At 39.2% G+C, this 20,582-nt stretch overlaps 1 protein-coding gene across 1 annotated transcript; it reads left to right on the top strand.

Moving 5' to 3' along the window:
* Positions 1 to 8,638: 8,638 nt before the first annotated feature.
* paqr5b (progestin and adipoQ receptor family member Vb) lies at positions 8,639 to 19,939 on the top strand. Its single transcript, XM_020641238.2, has 8 exons — positions 8,639 to 8,813; positions 9,818 to 9,945; positions 13,762 to 13,967; positions 14,346 to 14,472; positions 15,539 to 15,583; positions 17,764 to 17,860; positions 18,449 to 18,593; positions 19,144 to 19,939. Exons 1-8 carry the CDS (start codon positions 8,760 to 8,762, stop codon positions 19,422 to 19,424), a joined length of 1,083 nt encoding a protein of 360 aa, XP_020496894.1. The 5' UTR covers positions 8,639 to 8,759; the 3' UTR covers positions 19,425 to 19,939.
* The last annotated feature ends 643 nt before the right edge of the window (positions 19,940 to 20,582 follow it).

The raw sequence follows: 20,582 nt of genomic DNA, 5'->3' as shown, positions 1-20,582 counted from the left end.
TCTGCTGGTCTGATCTTTTCCTCTAATCTTTTGCAGATTACATATAAAACAGCAGTCTTGTGAAATCTGTGACAGGTTGATTATCCTTTAGATCAACTGCAAGATGCTGCATTTCCATCAATTAGACTAATATGTAACTGTTTTGATGACCCATTTTGGTGCTAGACTTTCTCTAGAAAGCATATGAACAGGCATGAGTTCTCTTTTTGATACATAGATTATATGCATAATGTATATAATTATCTTCTTCTGTAACAATACTGATAATATTTGTATTATCATTTTTTATTTATCAGAGAAGGCAAATAGAACCCATTAAAAACAGTCTTGTCGTAAACTTACCATTAGGCCCGCCCACAGAAATGACTAGGCCCCTGAAGGACCTGGTGAACAGGCCCTCGTCAGATTTAATTTTACATCAACACATGCATGTCGGATCAGAGCTTCAGCCTCGATAACACTCGCCTCCTCTGCCTTGTTGCGATTGACATTTGGAGCTGAAGTTTTGTTAACAAGTTCTTGTTGGGCCTCAGCCAGCTCATTCTTCTCTCCTTTTTAAGCTTCCCATCTTTTGTGTAGGTCTTTGCATGACAATACACAGTCCAATATTACTGACTAACAGTTACGTTCAATGGGCCCACTCATGGCGTTAACATTACAAAAGATAAGCTCATAACATTTAAAAAGTGGGGTTTTACATTTTGAAACAGGCTACATTTTACTGCAATAAAAAATAAATAATACATGTATTGTTGTTGCTATAAGAAGTTCAATTGAGTATTTAAGTTTAAAATTATATTTGCTTCACTTTAGGATGGACCTTGTGTTTGATGACCTCCATGGGGGCCCACAAAGCTTTCCCCTCGTTCCCCCCTCATGGCCTTGCTTACCGTACATAAATGCACAAGTTAATCCTTTTTGTCATCATCAAAACAAGAACCTCTTTTCAGGGCGTGGCAAAGCCTAGGGGTTATATTTGTGCACAGTATGGATAGAGGCGTTCCTCAGGTTGGACGTAGACCCTCTGCAGTCTGTACTCAGCCGAGTGTCATCTCCCACCCTCTCATCCCTGTACCCACTCAATCCACACTCCTTTTCCTCTCCTCATCCGCTTAATATTCACAACACTGAACCTACAACTGTAGAGGCTAACTGTGTTCTGCCGTTGCTCCTCCATTGTCTTAAGTAAAAGATCTTCAGAATTGATGGGATACTCTACATTTTAATAAAGGATTTCATTTGAATCAGTTCCTTTTTTCTGTTGCATTTCTGATGATTTTGAAGACGGTGTTGTTTAAATATTGGTCTATTTCTGTTCAGTTTTAAATCCTTTAAGAAAAGACAGTTTCCTTCATGTGCTCGTTTCCTTTGTTCAGCCGCTCTGACTCTCTGTGCAGAAACGGTCTGTTCATACTGTGCGTCGTCTCTGCGAAGCTGCTGAGACGAAAAACAATCCTGATAAATAATTTATCCTAATTAGGCTATTCTGATCCAGTGAGGAGCGCAGACACCTGAGAAGGACTGTGTCTGCTGCCACCCGCCTGCATTTTTCATTACCTTCTGGCTTTTCTACGATCCAGCCTTAATTTCTCCCACACAGCCGCGCACTTCACCCCACGCATTTCATTCCTCCTCTTTCCTCCACACTAATGATATTAACGTCCCTCCAGACAGCTAGTCTGTCTCCCGGTCCTGTAATTAGCCCAACATAAACCCCATGAAGAGAGTCTCTTCATGGCCTCTGCTGCCATTCACATGAGCTGACTGTGATAACATTACAGTGGATCCTTAGTTACTCGACGAACGGAGACCACAGGCTTCATGGTGTCCAGAAATTGACTCACTTGATGAAATTAACACTTCGTTGAACCCTGCGTTATTGGATTTTTTTTGTGTGTTGTTGGGGGTCTCAGAGGAGGTGGATGTAGAAGCATCCAGTGAAAACAGAAACCAAACATCTGCTGCATTTCCTGAGAGCAGGTTGAAAATGAATGTCCAAGAAGGTGTCTCATCCAAGAGGTTCACCTGGATGAGCAACTTTCTTCTCGAGTTTTAATCTAAAAGCAAAACAAGTTGGATATATGGAGGAATACACTTTTATGCCTTCTGGCAGTAAGTTTAAGATGAAAAAATCAATACCTCTCCCATATCTCCATTAAATATACTTTCAAGGCTCCAGCAGCTTAGCTTAGCAGAAAACTTAAAGCAGGGAGAACAAGAAGCCTGACTAGGACCAAAGTGAAATAATAAACAATAAGCACTTCTTAAGCTCTCTAATTAAGTTAAAGAGTTTTCATCTGGGTCCTGCCTCACCATGTTTGGGTTTCTTTTAGCTGTAATAAACTGCCTTCTGTATATAATCCCCTTTATTCCACACCTATACTTTCAAAAGACAACAATCATTTGAGACCAATATTGATTTAAAAAGCATTTCATTTCTATGAAATTGTTTCATTTCTTTATTATTTTACCTCTTAACTGTTCACTTTGTGTTTTATGCTGTCAATTAGGATTACATTTAAATGAGTCAGTGTAGAGATTGGGAGGTAAGGGTGGTTGTAAGGGTCAAACAAAGGATTTTTAACTGGGAGAAAACTGTGTTGGTCTCTTGCAAACTAAATTAATCAAGCCAAAGATGTTATTTTTGCCTCAACCTTATCACTGACCTTTGAATGAGAATTTTTCAATCTTTATTGGCCAAGTATGTGTGCACATACGAGGACTTTGACTTTGGTGCATTAACCTTTTGCAATGTTTCTGACATAATGTTAATGATGTTAAATTACCCAACTGAGCCCTTAAGTTTTTTACTAAATCATAAAAATGTACAGCATAAGATTAAGGATAAACTGAGGGGGATATGACAACTGCCTTTAAATGTTTTAAAGAGTATTTAAAGGAAGAATGTGCGACTTTTTGATCCAATAGATGTCGCCCTTGAGCACCAGCATGAAACCAAAACCAAGCTGCTGTTTGGTGACACCTCCGCCATTATGAAGCCTCTGCTCTCCCCCAGCGACACACCACCAACCCCCCTCTCCTTGCATTTACATAAGGGGCGTTGTAAAATGGAACGCACCATAATTAAACACCATTAGGCGCAAGCTGTAGACAAAATGATCCTTGCTGCAATTGTCTGTGGCCTTCATTGTTGTGTAAGCAGGCTAATGTTAGCACACTTTAGTTAGCCCGTAGTTTCACAGTGAATGTAAATTGACACAGAATGACCTGAGCCGTATTTAACACAGCCAGCAGGACTTGTGTGTCGCCCTCATTGTAGACAGTCATGACTCAGAGATATATTTACACAGGTTATAAGCCTACTACATGTACACTACATGTTAAGTGTAAAATGTCGCACATTCTTCTTCCAAGCATCTATCAGTAATTTAAACATGATAGACCAGATCATTCTGCACAGTAGGTTTAGAAAATGGGTTTGTGATGTGATGTAATGAGATTATTTATTATTTATTGTCCCACAAAGGGAAATCCATCGTATTTTTATGTGAACCCAAACAGTGGTCTTCTGGGGGAACCTAGACTCCTCATCCAGACACGGCCAACGGTGAAGCTCTGCTGGTTGCTTGATGCTGGATAAAATGTTGATTGTACACTTTGTATTTTTTAGATAATTAAACAACGAAATGTATCGCATGACTTTCTGAGCTTTATCAGAACTGGTAATTTAATTTCACAACAGTTTCCCAGGGCTTTGTGCTGTTTCCACCTTCATGGTCTTTCTGATTAGCTAAGCTATCTTTCTGCTGGCTGTACCTTCATATTTAAGTGACAGATTTCATATTTTTTTATTGATCGTCTTATCCAGCACTGACAGAATGAGAACAAGCACTTTTTTTTTTCTAATCTGTTGCAGCTCTCCTTTTGAAACTCTTCCACATTATTAACGTTTACCTCAGCAGTCTGTCTTTAAGGCTTCGCTAAATCATCAGAGAATCGGTTCCTCCTCCCGGTGCTCTGCCAAATGGTTTTCAAACTTCACCTCTTATCTTGTTTCATTTGTGCTGCTGAGCTGACAGTGCTGTGAAATTCCGCTCAGTCTCTCTCTCTCTCTCTCTCTCTCTCTCTCTCTCTCTCTCTCACCAGAGACAGAGAAACAACCATTACACTACAATCAAATAAATCCCCTCTCTCTCTTTCCAAACCTGGTAATTGCTTTCTTTTGCTCATCCATGAGCAGCTGGAACATTTGCGTAAAGTGTTGTAGAGGATGAAGGTCTTCAACAGAGCAATCAGCAGCCGAGTCAGAGATGACGATGGTGCTGGAGGAGGAAGAGGAGGAAGAGGAGGAAGAGGAGACGGAGCAGCAGTGGGGGGTCTAGTCAACAGAGACATAACACGGACACAAGGAGAGAAAATGAGAAGGATTTCTATATTGAATGAAAGAGAAAGAACTATGTAAGTTTGAAGCTCAGCAGAAGTAGAAAGAAGAGTGCCTGGAGCGTAACAACTATTAATAATGTATCAGAGGGGAGTCTGCCACACAAACTACACCTCATCAACCAAAACACCGGGGAGGCCCCAACACTGTGAGCATCTGCAGCAGAGCAGCCTGCGTCAGTGAAGAGCACCACCCGTCTGTCCCTACGACACAAATACTACAACACAGACGACACCGTCATTAGCATCATTATTCAGTTATTATTAAAAACTACAAATGTAAAGAAGGACGTTATTTTTTAATGAAGTGATTCAAACATGAAAATATGATGAGTTGGTGTTGTTTTGATTGCAGCTGAAGTTTTTTTTTTCGTGTTACACTCTTCAATGGTATGCAGCTTGTACATTTACAGAACGACTGTTCTCCATCTCAAAGTTTCAGTTTTATCTTTCTATTTCATTCCTCCTTGTTCCTCTCCAACGCCACATGTCAGAGGAAGTTAATGTGCAATTCACTCATGAACCCGTTTTTGACAGCTAAAGATTTAATGAACTTGTTTCCCTCCATTTTGATTGCCCTGCTTGTCTTCACCTGCGTTAGTCTCCCCTGTGTCTGATTACCCGTGTGTCTATTCCCTCTTGTGGTCAGTTCATCATATGTCATCCCCTAGACTGCTCCTTGTGTTTTCCCAGTTGGACTTTTCTTTGTGTTTGATTGAAACCTGGATACCATTGTTCTGTCACAGTCCTTAAAAAAAAAAGACTGAGGAGGAACGAAGCGCAGACATTCAACAATTTATTTAACAAAGAAGGCAAACAAAGGCTTAATGCTCTAAATGTCCACTGAGACTCAACAAAGACAATAAGACAGAGGGAAGACTAACGGCATGGGTGAAGACAATGAGGGCAATCATCTCACATTTTATTTAATGCACTGTAATAATTCTACACCTGTACTGACTTTCACTCACAGTGGAGGTTTTTATTTATTGATGCTACTAATGGAGGCTAAACGAGTGTATCACTTGAGCCAGTAGGGAACAATAAATTGTGACATGTTGTGACCTGTCATATTGTTTCATATCGCATCATAAAGAGCACAATACTTCTCTCTGCAATGCCCTGGACTTCATATGAAGTCCTCCTTAGTGTTGGTTTCAACCATTACTTATGTAGATGAAATCCATGCAGCATTTATTAACCAAAGCAAATGGTAAAACTGTGCTCTGTGAGCCTTTAGAGCATCTTACAATCATATAAAGTAAACACAAACAAAGTTTCTTTCAATATTAAAACATGAATGTTTACATGAGCAACGATGAACTCCATGAATGCTTAATGTAGGAAGAAGCTGCTCAGTAGTTCTGCTGATATTACACAAACATTCAGGGCCGCAGGAGGCTCGACTTGGCTGGCATGGGAGAGTGTGTGTGTGTGTGTGTGTGTGTGTGTGTGTGTGTGTGTGTGTGTGTGTGTGTGTGTGTGTGTGTGCGTGTGTGTGTGTGTGTGTGTGCGCGCGTGTGTGTGTGTGTGTGTGGCCTGAAGCGAACTTGTTACTTTTTCTCATTAACAGTCAATAAAAGAAGCATACAGCGCTCCAGACCTTTCTGTCCCTGCAGTGATGCACTTTAATTCCATCTGATGTCTCCACAGAAAGTAGCTTTGTAGTCTGAGGTCACAGCTTGATAAATGAATTAATAAGAAAGAAAAACACAAGCAAAACATTAAACCTAAAGCTGGAGGACACCGAGTTTCATATGGAGAGAAACCTTGAGTTCAGGCCGGAGAAATAATTTGTATGAACTCAATACCTTTGAGTGTTTTTTTCTCCTCATGCAGCTTCATAATTAGCTGCAGTACCTGCTCATGAAAAACACCTGAGCAGCTTCTGTTACAGAGCACTGACGCCTTGTGGTCAAATAGGGGTAGTACAAGTTTTGTTATTTTTTTCCTCAAGATTTATTTTGGGGCTTTTTGTGCATTTAGTGGAGAGATTTGGAGAGATAGGACAGTAGATAGAGTCAGATATCAGGGAGAGAGGAACCACAGGTTGGACTTGCACTCGCTTGAAGGGCCACAGCCTCCATACACAGGGCGCGCTCACTAACCACTGGGCAACCAGCGTCCCAGGGGTAGTACCAGTATCAACAGAAATACTTTAACGCGGCCCGGTTACTTACTTCATTTGAGTTTGCAACTGCTTTGCTTATTTTCACGCATACTTTACTTAATTTAAGAGGGAAACATCAACCTTTCTAATCAACTTCAATCGTTTCACAGCCTTTATTACTTTACAAAATTAGAAAATCAATATCTCCTCTAGTTTAACACAACGTGCATTCTGTGCAGCCTTTTAACAAAACAAACGTAAAGTAAAAACTACAGAAGAGTATCTTCACCAATAAGTATACTTCAACAAAGTGCCCCTGTGCACTGGTCATTTGATATACAGTCTGTTTTGTTTTTTTTATCCATCTGGCATTGTTCAAAGTGTAGTTTGTGTTTTTGTTTCTGCGCCTGACGAGCTGCTGACAACATGTAAAATGTTAATTAAAGTGATAACTTTGCTCTTGCTCTTTGCTCTTGAACTTTTGCACCATTTTTTGTGTGTTTTTTTTTTAATAACATGTTGGCAAGCAATTATTGATGACAGGTATTTGTGAGTGCAATCGGCAGAAGATTCAAAACTGCAAATAACTGATGCATCCTCAACTGAAAATATGCATCAAGCAAGTAACATAACTTGAGAGAAGTGTAAAAATAAGTAGGTAAACCTTCTTGGATGTGACAGGAACAGAGCAGCAGAGTCTTCACAGAGGCTGCTGTGGTTTTATTTGAGCATATTCCCATAAATACCTTTTGTTTTCCCTGGACCTTGTTTTGTTTATTCTCCTCAGGCTCTGTCAGGCAGATCTTAACTTGGTTCATACCTCTAAAGTCTTAAAAGCTCACATATTAACTGAACCGACTGACTCCAAGCCAAACCAAACAGACTTCCAGTCAGACATTCATCTGCTGCTTGTATATATATTTTTGAGCTGTTCTGCTCTGACTGCATGCCTGGCTCCTCTGAGAGAGACAGAATGAGATCCCAGGGTGCTCTGCAGCAGTTCATGAATTACTTCATCTCACTGAGCTGCTGTGGTTGCAGCTTGCAACACAACATGCTGGAAGCAAGGACTTGTGCTTATAAGAATGCACTTTGAAATAGAGCTGATCAAAGACAAAAGGAGTTGTAAACAGAAGCTCAGAGCAGAGGCTTGGCATTTAAAACCAGAGTCATTTGGGTTTTCAATTAAGCCTTTAAGATCAACTATTAACTTAAGGCAAGCATGACATTAAGTTATCGATTACTGACGTCAAAAGAAAAGAAAGCTTTTGCAATCTTTAAATCATGCCACCGCATTCAAAATATATCAAAACAACAGGATGTGTTTTACTTTTTCTTTTCTTTGTATCATGAACATAGTGTTAAAACAAACACCGCAAATGGAATATTCCTCTTTCTGCTGCCTTTTTCATTGGTGACAGTGTGACTGTTTGATTCATTGCCTCACAGTTAAAACAGGCCAACAGGCCCGGGGAGCTCATGCTGGGCTCAGCCGTCCCTGCTGGGTGTGACGGCTGCCGGTGCGGACGGTGACATGTCATCTCCGACCATGACACAGGCAGGAAAGTGGTATGGAAGGAGCTCTGATGACTTTTCAGCCGGAGAGATTCCCACCCTTCATTCATGATGGCATCCTTATCTGCTGCAGCGGAAACTCAGAGAGCTCCTCTATGTGCACTTACAACGCTGGCTGATATTTTTCGCCAGCTGTTAATGTCAATCACTGCTGGATTTTGCCTGTTTTTTAGGGATTTTTTCTGAAACCTACCTTACTAGCCAGACTGTCATTTCTTTGTAAGAGTGTTATGCAAGAACAAAAAGTGGAGCTTTGTTTGAGAACAACAGTCTTTTCTTTGTGGATGTTATGATGCTGTAATTGAGCAGAAGCCATTATTTTGGTTAAATCTTGAAAAACTGGTCTTACAAAAATGTTCTCGACTTCCTGTGGCAAATCGCCTGTTGTGTTTGTATGTATGTTTGTGTATGTGTGTTTATGCCTTTTTGTGTCTGTGGGAATACACCTGTGTGCACATGACCTCTAATCCAGAGAGAGACAGAAGCAGCAGCAGGAGTAGGAGGAGAAGGAGGAGTGGCATAGGTACACTGGATATTCTCGCTGGGTTTGAAGAGGGTGGAGATGAAACCTGGAGGACAGCATGGCAACACAAACCTGATAAAGGAGGAGTCACACCGAGCGTGGCCTCACTTCAGCTCCCACACCTGACAGCAGCAGCAGTCTGCAGCAGTCATGCTCAGCCTCATCAAGTTACCGCGAGTCTTCACCATCAATCAGGTGCCCAAAGTAAGTTCAACTTCACTGAATTATTAGGATATTTTTGCTCTCACACTGTCAGACTTTGCTGTATACTCAAAAAAAAAACACCTTTAAAAACATAAACTGTGAATCAAAAGTGTAAAATAAAAAAAATAGTTTATTGTACTCAGTGAGTTTTACATTTTAACTTACACACACCTTTTGCTTTCTTACTTTACTTCATAACAGTACTTCTGCTGCTTGTTTGAGGTTAAATTGTAAATGGTAAATGGAGCTTGTGTGACGCTTTTTTCTTTTGACTACCCAAAGCGCAAGTCACACATAAACATTCACATACTGAAGGCAGAGGCTGCTATGTAAAGTGACCATCAGAAGTAACTAATCCATTCATACACATTCATATGCTGCCGACACAGCAGCGGGAGAAATTTGGGGTTAAGTGTCTTGCCCAAGGATACATCGACATGTGGCTGCAGGAGATGGGGATTCAACCCCATGACCTTCCGGTTGAGAGACGACAAACTCTACCGCTGTGTCTCAGTTTTGAACAAGTTTATATGTTCAAAAATAATCTGCGAATTGAATGTAATGTCCAATAAATCAGTGGTTACTATAAGAACATTATCAGTGTGTTACAGTGAGTATAACGTAAACACAAGCTGTTAGTGTGACCACTGAATAGTGATGCTGCCTCTCTTTTGTTTTGATTCAAGACATTTTTGAGAAGCTAAAAGTATCAGTGTCTCACAAGAATAACAACATCATTCTGTCTTTCTTATAACTTTAAATTCCTCTCAGATTTATCCATGGGCACCTTCAGTGACTCCAAAACAAGTCTTGTGATCCATTGTTAAACATTTTTTTTACAGGTTTTTACATTTACAACCCATCCCCCATCAGAATATCCTGTATGTTTTTGCACTTTGTTCAATGAAGCTTAAGACTTATTCAGCACCCAGAGAAGTAGCGAAATGTGCTTCACAAAGCTGCCACACTGACTGTGATCTAACCCTGACTTGATGTTGCTGCAGGTTTTCCATGAGGACAGCATCATCTCCGGGTACAGACATCCCCGCAGCTCAGCCACCGACTGCATCCTCAGCCTCTTCCAGCTGACCAATGAGACGCTCAACATCTGGACCCACTTCCTGCCAACCTGGTATGGTGTTTACTATGCTGCTCTATGGCTCAGTTTTAGGATTCCTAACATGCATGTGCTACCTGTCGTGTGTTTGTTAGAATAACAATATGTGACGATCCTGAGGGCACACTCGGCGAGAGGTCAAATGTTTTTTTTTAAAGGCGAGACAGCTGAGAAATTCAGAGCAGTTTTTATTCATTAAGCAAGGGTGAGATTATAACTTTTTCACCACAATTTAAAAAGAGTTTGTATCGGAAAGTAAACTCATACGTCCTCTTTGATTTTTGATTTTAAATACTCTAACTACACTGAAGTGCTTCTACGTTCATGACAGTGAGAAGGTAATTCTTTATGTCTCTACGTAAAGAGGAATCTTGAACAGCTTGTTGAGCTTGTAGGTCAGAGAGCGAGAGGGAGAGAGAGAGAGAGAGAGAGAGAGAGAGAGAGAGAGAGAGAGAGAGAGAGAGAGAGAGAGAGAGAGGGAGAGAGAGAGAGAGTAATCCAGAGAGGTCAGCAAGTAATCCAGAATTTTCTTACTTAATTTCATTTGGTTTTGCAGTTTGACATTTTCCTGAGTCGAGGCTCCGGCTATTATCAAGTAAAGACATTTAGTAAAGGATTTATTCGATCACTTCTGGCACATTACTGACTAAAGGATATCATTCATTTATACAGCTCACATCCAGAGTTAAAGTATCGTTCTGCTTACTATTCATATTATAAATCAGGGAATAAATCCCAGTATTTATTTATTACTATGGATGCACTTAGAAGAGGCCAGGAGATCAGTGGATTTGTTGTCATAAAGTCGTTGTGGCAGCAGAGTTTACACCTATTCATCTGTGTTAACTGAAGTTATATAAGAAAGATTGCACAAACAGACCGGTTTGTTTTGATTAATACATCCCAGCAACAATGTGGGTAACAAAAACATCCCACGGTGTCACAGTGCCTCTTGTCAACAGATTTATAGACGTACAAGTAGCCTCAAGTTCAGCAGTATTCTCAGCTACACGACAGTTTTTTAATCCTCGAGTTAATTTATTCAATTACTAAACTTTGTCCGAGCTGTCAATTTATTTTGAATAATCTGTTCAAATTTTAAAATAAAAAAAAATCCAACGAATCTGAAGTTAAAGAGTTCCCCTCGAGTATTTTTTCAACACATTTCAGCACCAGATGTCAAGAGTTTGGCTGTTGCTGAGCGCTGCACAGGACTATTTCTTTACTCCACTCTCACTGGATTATTGTTTCATTATTGCATCACTTTAGCCTTCAGCAAAGTTAATCTGCCACCTCCTGCATGATTTGTGTTCCGTCCTACGGCACCTGTGGGACTCAAATTTGTATACAGTCTAATGCACAAGCTGACATAATGTAACATTTCTAAACAGAACATGTAGGCCATGTCGGTGATTTTTGTAAGTCATTTCACTACGTGATTGTACGGCCATCTTTAACCACAGAACTGTAAAGTAGTGTTTAAACGTGGCAAAGACAACGCATGTTTGGGTTTAGTCTTGCATACAGTTATTTAAAATGACTCGCTTTATGTTCATTGATTCTCAATCAGCCGACAGCAATTTCAAGACAGCATGATCACAAACACATAAAGGAACTAATTACAATTTCTATCACTTAAAAAAAGTCTGAAGTTTATTCCTAGACTGCATGACCAAGTCAAAACAACTTCGCTGACAAAATAAGGATAAACTCGATCACTGGACTTCATTTTCATCTTCATGAAAACTTACAACTTGTCCATAATTCCTGCATGTGAGACATTGATCTATCCAGTAGCTTAAGTTAAAAGTCAAACTTTGAAGACTAAGTTGATAAAACCTGTTGGGTTTTAAGTTGTATTAACTTTGGGTTTTGCAAAATGAACCTTTATCTGAGTTTCCAGTATTTTAACATTTCATAATAGACTCTGGGGCGCGGGTAGCGTAATGATTAGTGCACATGAACCATGTACAGCTCAAGCGGGTGGCCTGGGTTCAAATCCGACCTGTCATTCCCCACTCTCTCTCTCCCTGATTTCCAACACTACCCAGTGTCCTGTCTCTAAATAAAGGAAAAATAGATGGTTATATCCATTTAAGACCTGTGGTACCTCTGTAAATGACACAGTTCTGCTGTTAGTATGCGCATGTGTGTGTGTTTGTGTTTGTGGATTCAACTTTACTACAGAGGTTACTGCTTCCACCAGCCACACTGCACTCCCCCCTGCTGAGATGCCAGTTGCTTGACTTCATGATCCAGGGAGGAAGTGTGTGTGTGTGTGTGTGTGTGTGTGTGTGTGTGTAGCTGAGGGCACATGGGTGTTTGTGTCGTGGGGCTTGGTGTAGCCCTACATGTCGGTTGCTAATGAGGAGATCTGAGCTGGAGCCTTGAGGTGCCACGATTAGTTAAGTGCTCAGTGACGAGAAAAAACACAAATAAAGTTGATTTGTTAATGAGGGGCACTGAGGCGTGGAAACAATGGTAGGTATACACAAATACACAAAGCAACGTACAGCCTGCTGGTGAGATGAAGCTCTGTGCGTTGCACTATTTGTTTTTTATAAGTGCCAGTTGGTGCCCAATTAAGCATTTAATTGAGTAAAAAGACAGCATGACACTTAATCATGAACAGCTTGGTTTTGCCACATTGACAGGTACTGACAGGCAGAGATGACAAACACAGCAGGAATTTTAAATGAATGAAATGAAAATGAAAGAATGAAATACATCCATGGATAATTGTCCGTCCCAGGTTTTTAGTGTGGGAAGAATTTGGAAAGTGTGTGAGTGTTGTTACATACAACAACTGAGATTTATTATTCCTGTGCTTTTGTGGTATTAATGACTCTGCATCTATCTGGGGCTGAAAAATTGCCTATCAACACTTCTGGATTTTTTAATGAACATATCGTATCTTTCTTGTTTTTGGTGTTTAACAAACAGAAATGTCCAAATGAATAACTCCATATTCTCCTGTCAGCACACAAGTCCCGAGAGAGGTCTGTTAACACTGTACATGCATCCACAGTATATTATCTTTGTACCTCATTCACTGCATTCTTGACTTCGCCTTTGTTATCTTAAACATGTTGAACTCATTCAACGATCCTTCTAGTTTTACCTCAACAAGTTTTACCTCAACAAGTAACATGCATTCAATCATTGAATCACGTGTAATCTTCTTTCTTTTTTTTGTTTACACTTTATAGTGCTTGTTTTTTTGTTACTGTTTTCTCCTTCAATATGTCAGGCATTAGACATTTCAATCAATCTTTATTTGTATTGGGCCAATTCATGAAAAGTTATCTCAAGACACTTTACAAAAGAGCAGGTATAAGACCTTTTTGTTGCTCCATATCCTATCATGGGTAGTTCAATTTATTTTGTTCAATGATTTTTTGGGGGGCTTTTTATACCTTTATTTAGAGATAGGACAGTGGATAGAGTCAGAGAGAGAAGAAAGAGCGGGGAAAGACACGCAGGGAAAGAGCCACAGGTCGGATTCGAACCCGGGCCACACGCTTGAAGGACTATAGTCTCTGTATGTGGGGCGCGTGCACCAACCACTAGGCTATCTTTGCTCTCGGGTAGTGCAATTTCTTGACTGTTGATATGATCATCAGGATTCAAAAAGTAAGAGATTTAATACGAAACAATGGTGATAGAAGATACTTTTTGCTTTAGCATCCTTCTCTTTTTATTATGACAACCCCACACCATGCTACTATTCTAAAACAAGCAAGAGAAGTGTAATAAAACTGTAAAACAAAATACGTACTGCAGCTTCACAATCATTCCAGTTTACACAATGTTACCCGTTTCTCCCGACAGGTACTTCTTATGGAAACTAGTGATGGTGGTGTTGATTCAGAGAGCATGGCAGGACTCCTTCACCTGGCCTCTGCTCATCTTCCTGTTCTCCTGCTGCATTTACCCGCTGACATCCAGCTGTGCTCACACCTTCAGCACCATGTCAGCCCGGGCTCGCCACATCTGCTTCTTCTTTGACTATGGAGCTCTGAGTTTCTACAGCCTGGGTGAGTCTATGTGATTCACTATCACTTGGTTCACCAGGACCCAGTGTGAGAAATAAGAGAGAGCCTTAAAATCTACAGTCTATGCTTCAAATGTGTCGATGAAGCTAAATCAAAGTAAGCCACCTTGACAGATCATGAGTTGAGTTCAGCATCTCAGATAATTCAGTAAAATAAAGCTGACCGCAGAACATAACTCTATCTAGTTATTCATCATCAGTGGTCTCTGCTGTGATTTTTGAGGTTTTAATTTGTGGCATGCTGTGATGGATAACATCATTCTGTCTCTCAGGTCTGGCAGGTTAGAGTGGACTGATAATCTTTCTGATGTCATTTTAGAATTTAATTTCTATTTTTCCCTGTTGATGTGTCCTGATGTAGGGTCAGCCATCGTGTATTCAGCGTACGTTTTTCCTGACAAATGGATGAACAGCCTCTTCCACCAGTACTACATCCCCATCGCTGTGCTCAACACCGTCATCTGCACCGCTCTGGCCTGTTACTCCAGGTGTGCTGAGAATTGTTTTCTTTTAATTCAGTCTTCATAATTGGATAATTATAAACAATATAGACAGCCAAAACAAAGTCAACAGTCAAGTATTCATCAATCCCTTGGGTACTGCACAGGCAACCTTTCTTAATCCTGACACTATACCATTAATTTGTTGACACTGTTGTTTACTTTTTAAATAGCTTTCCAGCCAAGAATGAGCAATACCTCGTATCCCATACTTCTCCAATGTAAATGTCTGTGATCTAAAAACCTTTTAATCATGCTGCAAGCAACGCTTATTTTTGATTAATTGAATCATCAAATAATCAGTTTATTTTAAGTAGCAGTTTAATTGCTTTATTTTTTAATGTACTTATTACAATTTGTTAGATCCCAGATTTACTTACTCAAATTGTCCTTTTATCTAATGTATAGAACATTTGATATGCTATCATAAATGATTTAAGAAAAGTTATAAATCCTCACATTGAAGAAACTTAAAACCAGCAAATGATTTACAGTCTTGATCGAATATGACTCAAACAATGAAGAGAATTTGGCAATTTAATTTCTTATTATTAACTAATCCCATAATTAACCAACTGTTGTAGCTAGTTTTTAACATGTTCGCATACTTCCACTGATCTTTTCTAACCTCATACCGCACTGTTACACATTTTAAACATTTTAAAAATTCAAGAAATATGTTTTTCTTTAAGTTTTCTCTTAAACTAAGTTACTATCAGAAATGTCTTACTCTAGGGTTTTCCTAACTAAACACTGTCAGAATAAAGTTACAACTCTAAACCATATACTTGGTTAATGACAACATATTAATTTGACAAATCTCAAATATTTGTGGCGTGTTAAAGACCCAAGGAAATAAACTAAAATATCTGGGAATATAAAGGTTAGTTAGACCTCTTTTATAATTTAATTTAGTACCCCTTCTGCATCAGTACGACACCTTTCCAACTCTTGAGTTCATAGCTGTTATGAAATTGTTGTATCCTCATGTTCTGGATTCATGATGTCTTGATGTGACTAATAATTGCTATTTCACTTTGTTCCATCTTTTAAGACTTGGCTTTCCATTTCTGCAATACAATCATGACATCATGAAGAGGTAAAGACTATGCATTTGCTAATAATCTCCTCCTGCTTTTTCTTCACTGTCCAATACAAACGCTGCTTTAACCTGCCTGAATCTGTTGTGTTATACAATAGATAAATGCAACCCCATCTTTTACAAAGGATAGATTATCGTTTAGTCCTCAGGCAGACTTCATCCCACAGACACTGTTGACAGGGAAGGATTGAGCAAGTGACAGTTAAATGGGTGTTACCCAACCATGGCTCTAGAGACCAACCCAACCCAGTGACTGACTCTGATTGTAGTTTCAGCTGAGCAGGTTAAAGGACATGACAGAATAAATGTGGCTAAACAGGTTCTGTGAACACCTAACTCCAAGAAAAATCAAAGATAGTTGGTATTTGTTTTAAATTTCACAATTGCAAAATATTTCTTAATAGATTGCTTGACCTGGTCATTTATAGCTTCTGTGCACTCAATCCTGAACAGAGAAGTACAACATGCTAGTTGAGGATGCCATGAAATTCAAACAATCCCCACATGGATTACTATTTAGATGTGCGTTCATAATTCTCTTTAAATTCGTTAAAGGCAGAATGTGCGACATTTTACTCATAAATACAGCAGAAATCACGTATGTCCTCTGTAAATGTCTCTGAGTCATGACTGTCTACAATAAGTGAGAAGCTAAGCCCGCTGGTTGTGTTATTGTCTGTCCGTGTTTACATCATGTTTACATGGACGGGAGGCCTATAAAGCTGTGTTAGTCAATGATTAGAGAAAATAAGAATAACATACTCACTGTTTATTTGGATGTCACATAAGTGTCTTCGGATCAAAGTGACTCTGTGTCAATTTACGTGCAATATGAGTTAACCAGAGTGTCCTAACATTAGCCTGCTAACACAACAGTGCAGGACACAGGCAATTTCCGCTTGAGCCAAGAACAATATTGTTCGCTGCTTGCGCTTAATAGTGCTTTATCGTGGTGTGTTCCAATTTACAACTCTTTCCTGTGAACGCGAGGAGGGGGGGTTGGTGGTGTGTCGCTGGGGGAGAGCGGAGGCTTCACTATGGCGGAGTTGTCGCCAAACAGCAGTTTGTTTTGGTTTTATGCTGGTGCTTAAGGGCGACATCTAATGGATCAAAAAGTCGGACATTCTTCCTTCAGTCTTAGTTTTACTTGATCTCAGTGCTGCGTTTGACACAGTTGACCACAATATATTACTCGACCGACTGGAAAACTTGGTGGGAGTTTCTGGCACAGTACTAAACTGGTTTGAATCCTACTTAAAGGACAGGGACTTCTTCGTGTCTATAGGTAACTTTAAATCTGAGTAAACAAAAAATACTTGTAGAGTTCCCCAAGGTTCCATCCTGGGGCCTCTTCTGTTTAACCTCTACATGCTCCCACTAGCACAGATTATAAAAAACAATAAAATAAGTTATCATAACTACGCAGACGACACACAAATATATATTTCAATGTCGGCAGGCAACCATGGTCCCACAAAAGCACTGGGTAAATGCATGGATGCAAATCAATGAGTGGATGTTCCCTAAGAGGACTTATGTCCCAGCAGGACCTGGAAAAACTTGATTACTGCAACAGTGTCTATACAGGTCTGCCTAAAAAATCAGTCAGACAACTGCAACTGATCCAGAACGCTGCTGCTAGAAAAACTAGAAAACTGCAGGTTTGCTGAAACTCTCAGCTCTTTTAAATCAAGGTTGAAGACACACTGTTTACAGCTGCCTTTCATTAAACAATTTTAATACGATTTTAAATTTTAACTCTGCACTGTAACTTTTAACTCTTTTTATATTTTTACTTTATTTATTTCAATTAACATGTGTTCAGATTTAATAATTCCAGTGATTTTTTTTTAATGTTCTATTTTAATGTTTCTTTTCTTTCCTCCTTCATGATGCTTTTGATGTCTTGTGTGAAGCACTTTGAATTGCCTTGTTGTTGAAATGTGCTATGTAAATAAACTTGCCTTGCCTTCATGTATTTTGATTTTATGTGAAATTAACAATAAAGTATTTTATATAGATATTATATATAGACAGCACTTTCAGCTTTGATTATATGAACTTTCCACAAAGCAACCTCCAGTGCTCTTAACCCAAGGATTATCCACAGTCACATTGCAGTGACTAAAGTTCTGTTGGTCATTTTTGAAAATAATCTTGTTCTTCCTTCGTTCCAGATTCCCTGAGTGCCAGAGACCCAAGTTCAGCAAATACATGCGTGTTGTTGCCTTTGCCTACCCGTACCTGTTTGACAACATTCCTCTGTTCTACAGGGTAGGAACACACCTGTTATTTTCATGCATCTGTATCTTCAAACAAAACTGGTCTGAATGGTCATAGAAGAGTTTGTGTTTGACAGCAGTAAGGTCAAAACAAATGCAACCACCGGAATGTGCTGCAGATTAAACAAATCTGCTGCAAAAAGCACAAATCAATTTAGACTCTGGATGGCCTTGCGGTTCATTGACTGACTGACTGATTGATTGATTGATTTGTTTTCTCATGTCAAAAAACAAATCGGAAGCTTCCAAAAGCTTTTAGAAGGGAGCATAGACATAGATCAAATAACAAGTAGAGCATGACTCAAAACACAACAGCTGAAACACCAAGCAACACAATAGACACTAAACAATACACAACATGAACTCAATAATAATGGGTTCATTCCTCAATAGAAGCACCACAAATCATGATGGATTAAGCTGAGTCTTTGTAACATAACAATGATTAAGGTCTTATATCTGACTGAAAAGATAACGGTAATCCATATTTTATATATATATATATATATATATATGAAGTAATGTATGCTTCATCAAAGGGTGATAGAAGGTAAATCTGCCTATGTGTGTGTCTTTGCAGGTGTTTTTTTGTGTCGGGGAAGGCTGTACGGACATGAATACCAACATCCTTCACTACTACCACATCACCTTGGCTCTCCTCACAGGCTTTCTGTTTGCCACCCATTTACCTGAGCGCCTGGCACCTGGCAGCTTCGACTACATCGGTAAGACTGACCACACTCACAGGGTTATTTCCACAAGCATTTTAATACTTCATACTTGCTCTGTTTAACCTGAGTGCCACCAAGACCTGGCAGTCAATAATCACCCGAGTGTGCTGAGTCTCAGCTTTGCAGAGTTTTTCCAGTCACAGCAGGCAGTTTTTTAGAAGTTGAAGTGTTTTTTTATTTTAGCATTTTTTGTAGAATTATAAAACTAATTAAAAGTGGATGTAGTTAATGTTGTGTCCAAAAGGATGTATTCATGTGCACCTACAGTATTGAAAGAAGTAATTTCCAGATCAAACAAATTAACAGCTGTCTGTAAACTTGGGATTCACATTAACTCATTAATGTATTCTCATTTGTGTTAAACATTGTGAAATGAGCTTAATGCATAACCACCTCTGATTTTTTCATTCTGTTGAAATCCCATGGCAATGTGACTCATTTGCTCAATGGTTAAGGGCAGGCTTGATTTTACTCCCACTGCTTCCAATGTGACATGTCTCTTGGATTCCTGAGCTCAAACACAACTCGACTGCTCCCTCTGCAGGTCACAGCCATCAGCTGTTCCACGTGTGCGGCATCCTTGCCACCCACTTCCAGATGGAGGCCGTAGAGCAGGACATGATGATACGCCGCTCCTGGCTCCGTGAACACTCCTTACCCATCACCTTTGCCAGCTCATTGGGTGCAGCGCTGTTTTGTGTGGTGCAGAATCTGATTATCATCATCCTCTTCAGTCTCCCTCTCCTCTCTGGCCCAGTCTGCAAAGAGAAGAAACATAATAAAGGTAAAAAGAGGTCTTCAGCCAAGGTCAGCCCCTGCTGCTAGACCTCTGGTTTTAAGTCTGAGGAATCCCAGCCGATCAAAAGACATAGAGACAAAGGGAGAATGTGCCTCATGGTTGATAACACATATGAAAGAACACTCCATGGCAATGAGAAACCGTGTTAAAAAGCATTATAACTGTTGTGGCTAAGCTATTCGTAAGAAGTTATTTATATGTTGAAAAAACAATTTTCTGATTTCCACACATGTGGTGTATGACGAGACTCTAAGCTGCAGGGAACAAAACATGTGAAGACAAAAGAGCCAGTTATGATAGTTGAGGAAAAATGTTTGCGTTTGAGTTTGTGCTGCATAGCAACATTAATGGAAAGTTAAGCACCTGTTAATGTAAGATATTAAAAAAAGATAAAAAGTAGATGGGTAGTTCATTTTCCCCTAAATGACTGCTGTTTCTGTACTGCGTAATGTCGGATTGTTCATTTGATACAAAACTGAAAGTATTTTTGTACAATATTATTTATAATGATTTTTTTTTTTCAAATAAAATGTTAAACAACCATGCATGTGTCTGATCGAATACATAATAGAAAGTGTGTTATTTAGCCATACAAGTTCATTAAAATATTCTTTAAAGATCAATCAGTAAAGAAAATGATTTCAGGTTATTTTTCAGTTCATACAACATTGACAAAACAACGAGTGGAAGAAAAGAAGAGCATGAACAAGAGTAAACATGGAGGTATAATCATAAGGTATAATACAGTATCTTCAATATTCCCATGGCTTTGTTTTTTTCAGGACACACTTCCTTATTGTTTTGCATGTTTGCTACAAATTTGTTATATCTTCTGTGAATCACAGAAAAAACCCAGCTGAAGTTACTGTTTCTGATCAGTACAATTGTATTTAGAATTTGGGAAACAATATAAACAGATAAAGACAATATTTTCTATCCATTGTAAGTTAATATTTATTCACTGTTATACGGCGTCACCCGTTGAACAATTTTCTTAAATACAATTTTTGAATGGATACAATATAATAATAATAATTGCAATATACTTTCATTTGTAGAAGTGGATACGAATCCTTCTATACTTCGAGTCAATCACTTGTACACATATTATATCCTAGTTGAAACTATGTATCTGAATAACAGAGATAGGTAACGTTTAGTTATTTAACATGCCATGAAGGACA

This window comes from Labrus bergylta, chromosome 3 (genome assembly GCF_963930695.1).
Source record: "Labrus bergylta chromosome 3, fLabBer1.1, whole genome shotgun sequence".
In the NCBI taxonomy this organism is placed as follows: domain Eukaryota; kingdom Metazoa; phylum Chordata; class Actinopteri; order Labriformes; family Labridae; genus Labrus; species Labrus bergylta.
This window is presented reverse-complemented; position numbering and strand designations above follow the sequence as displayed.

Bases quoted from the DNA above. Each gene is read 5' to 3' on its own strand.
- paqr5b (XM_020641238.2), top strand. From the start codon at position 8,760: ATGCTCAGCCTCATCAAGTTACCGCGAGTCTTCACCATCAATCAGGTG. The intron at 14,473-15,538 runs GTGTGCTGAGAA...CCATCTTTTAAG, and splicing joins GCTCTGGCCTGTTACTCCAG to ACTTGGCTTTCCATTTCTGC. The intron at 15,584-17,763 runs GTAAAGACTATG...CCTTCGTTCCAG, and splicing joins AATCATGACATCATGAAGAG to ATTCCCTGAGTGCCAGAGAC.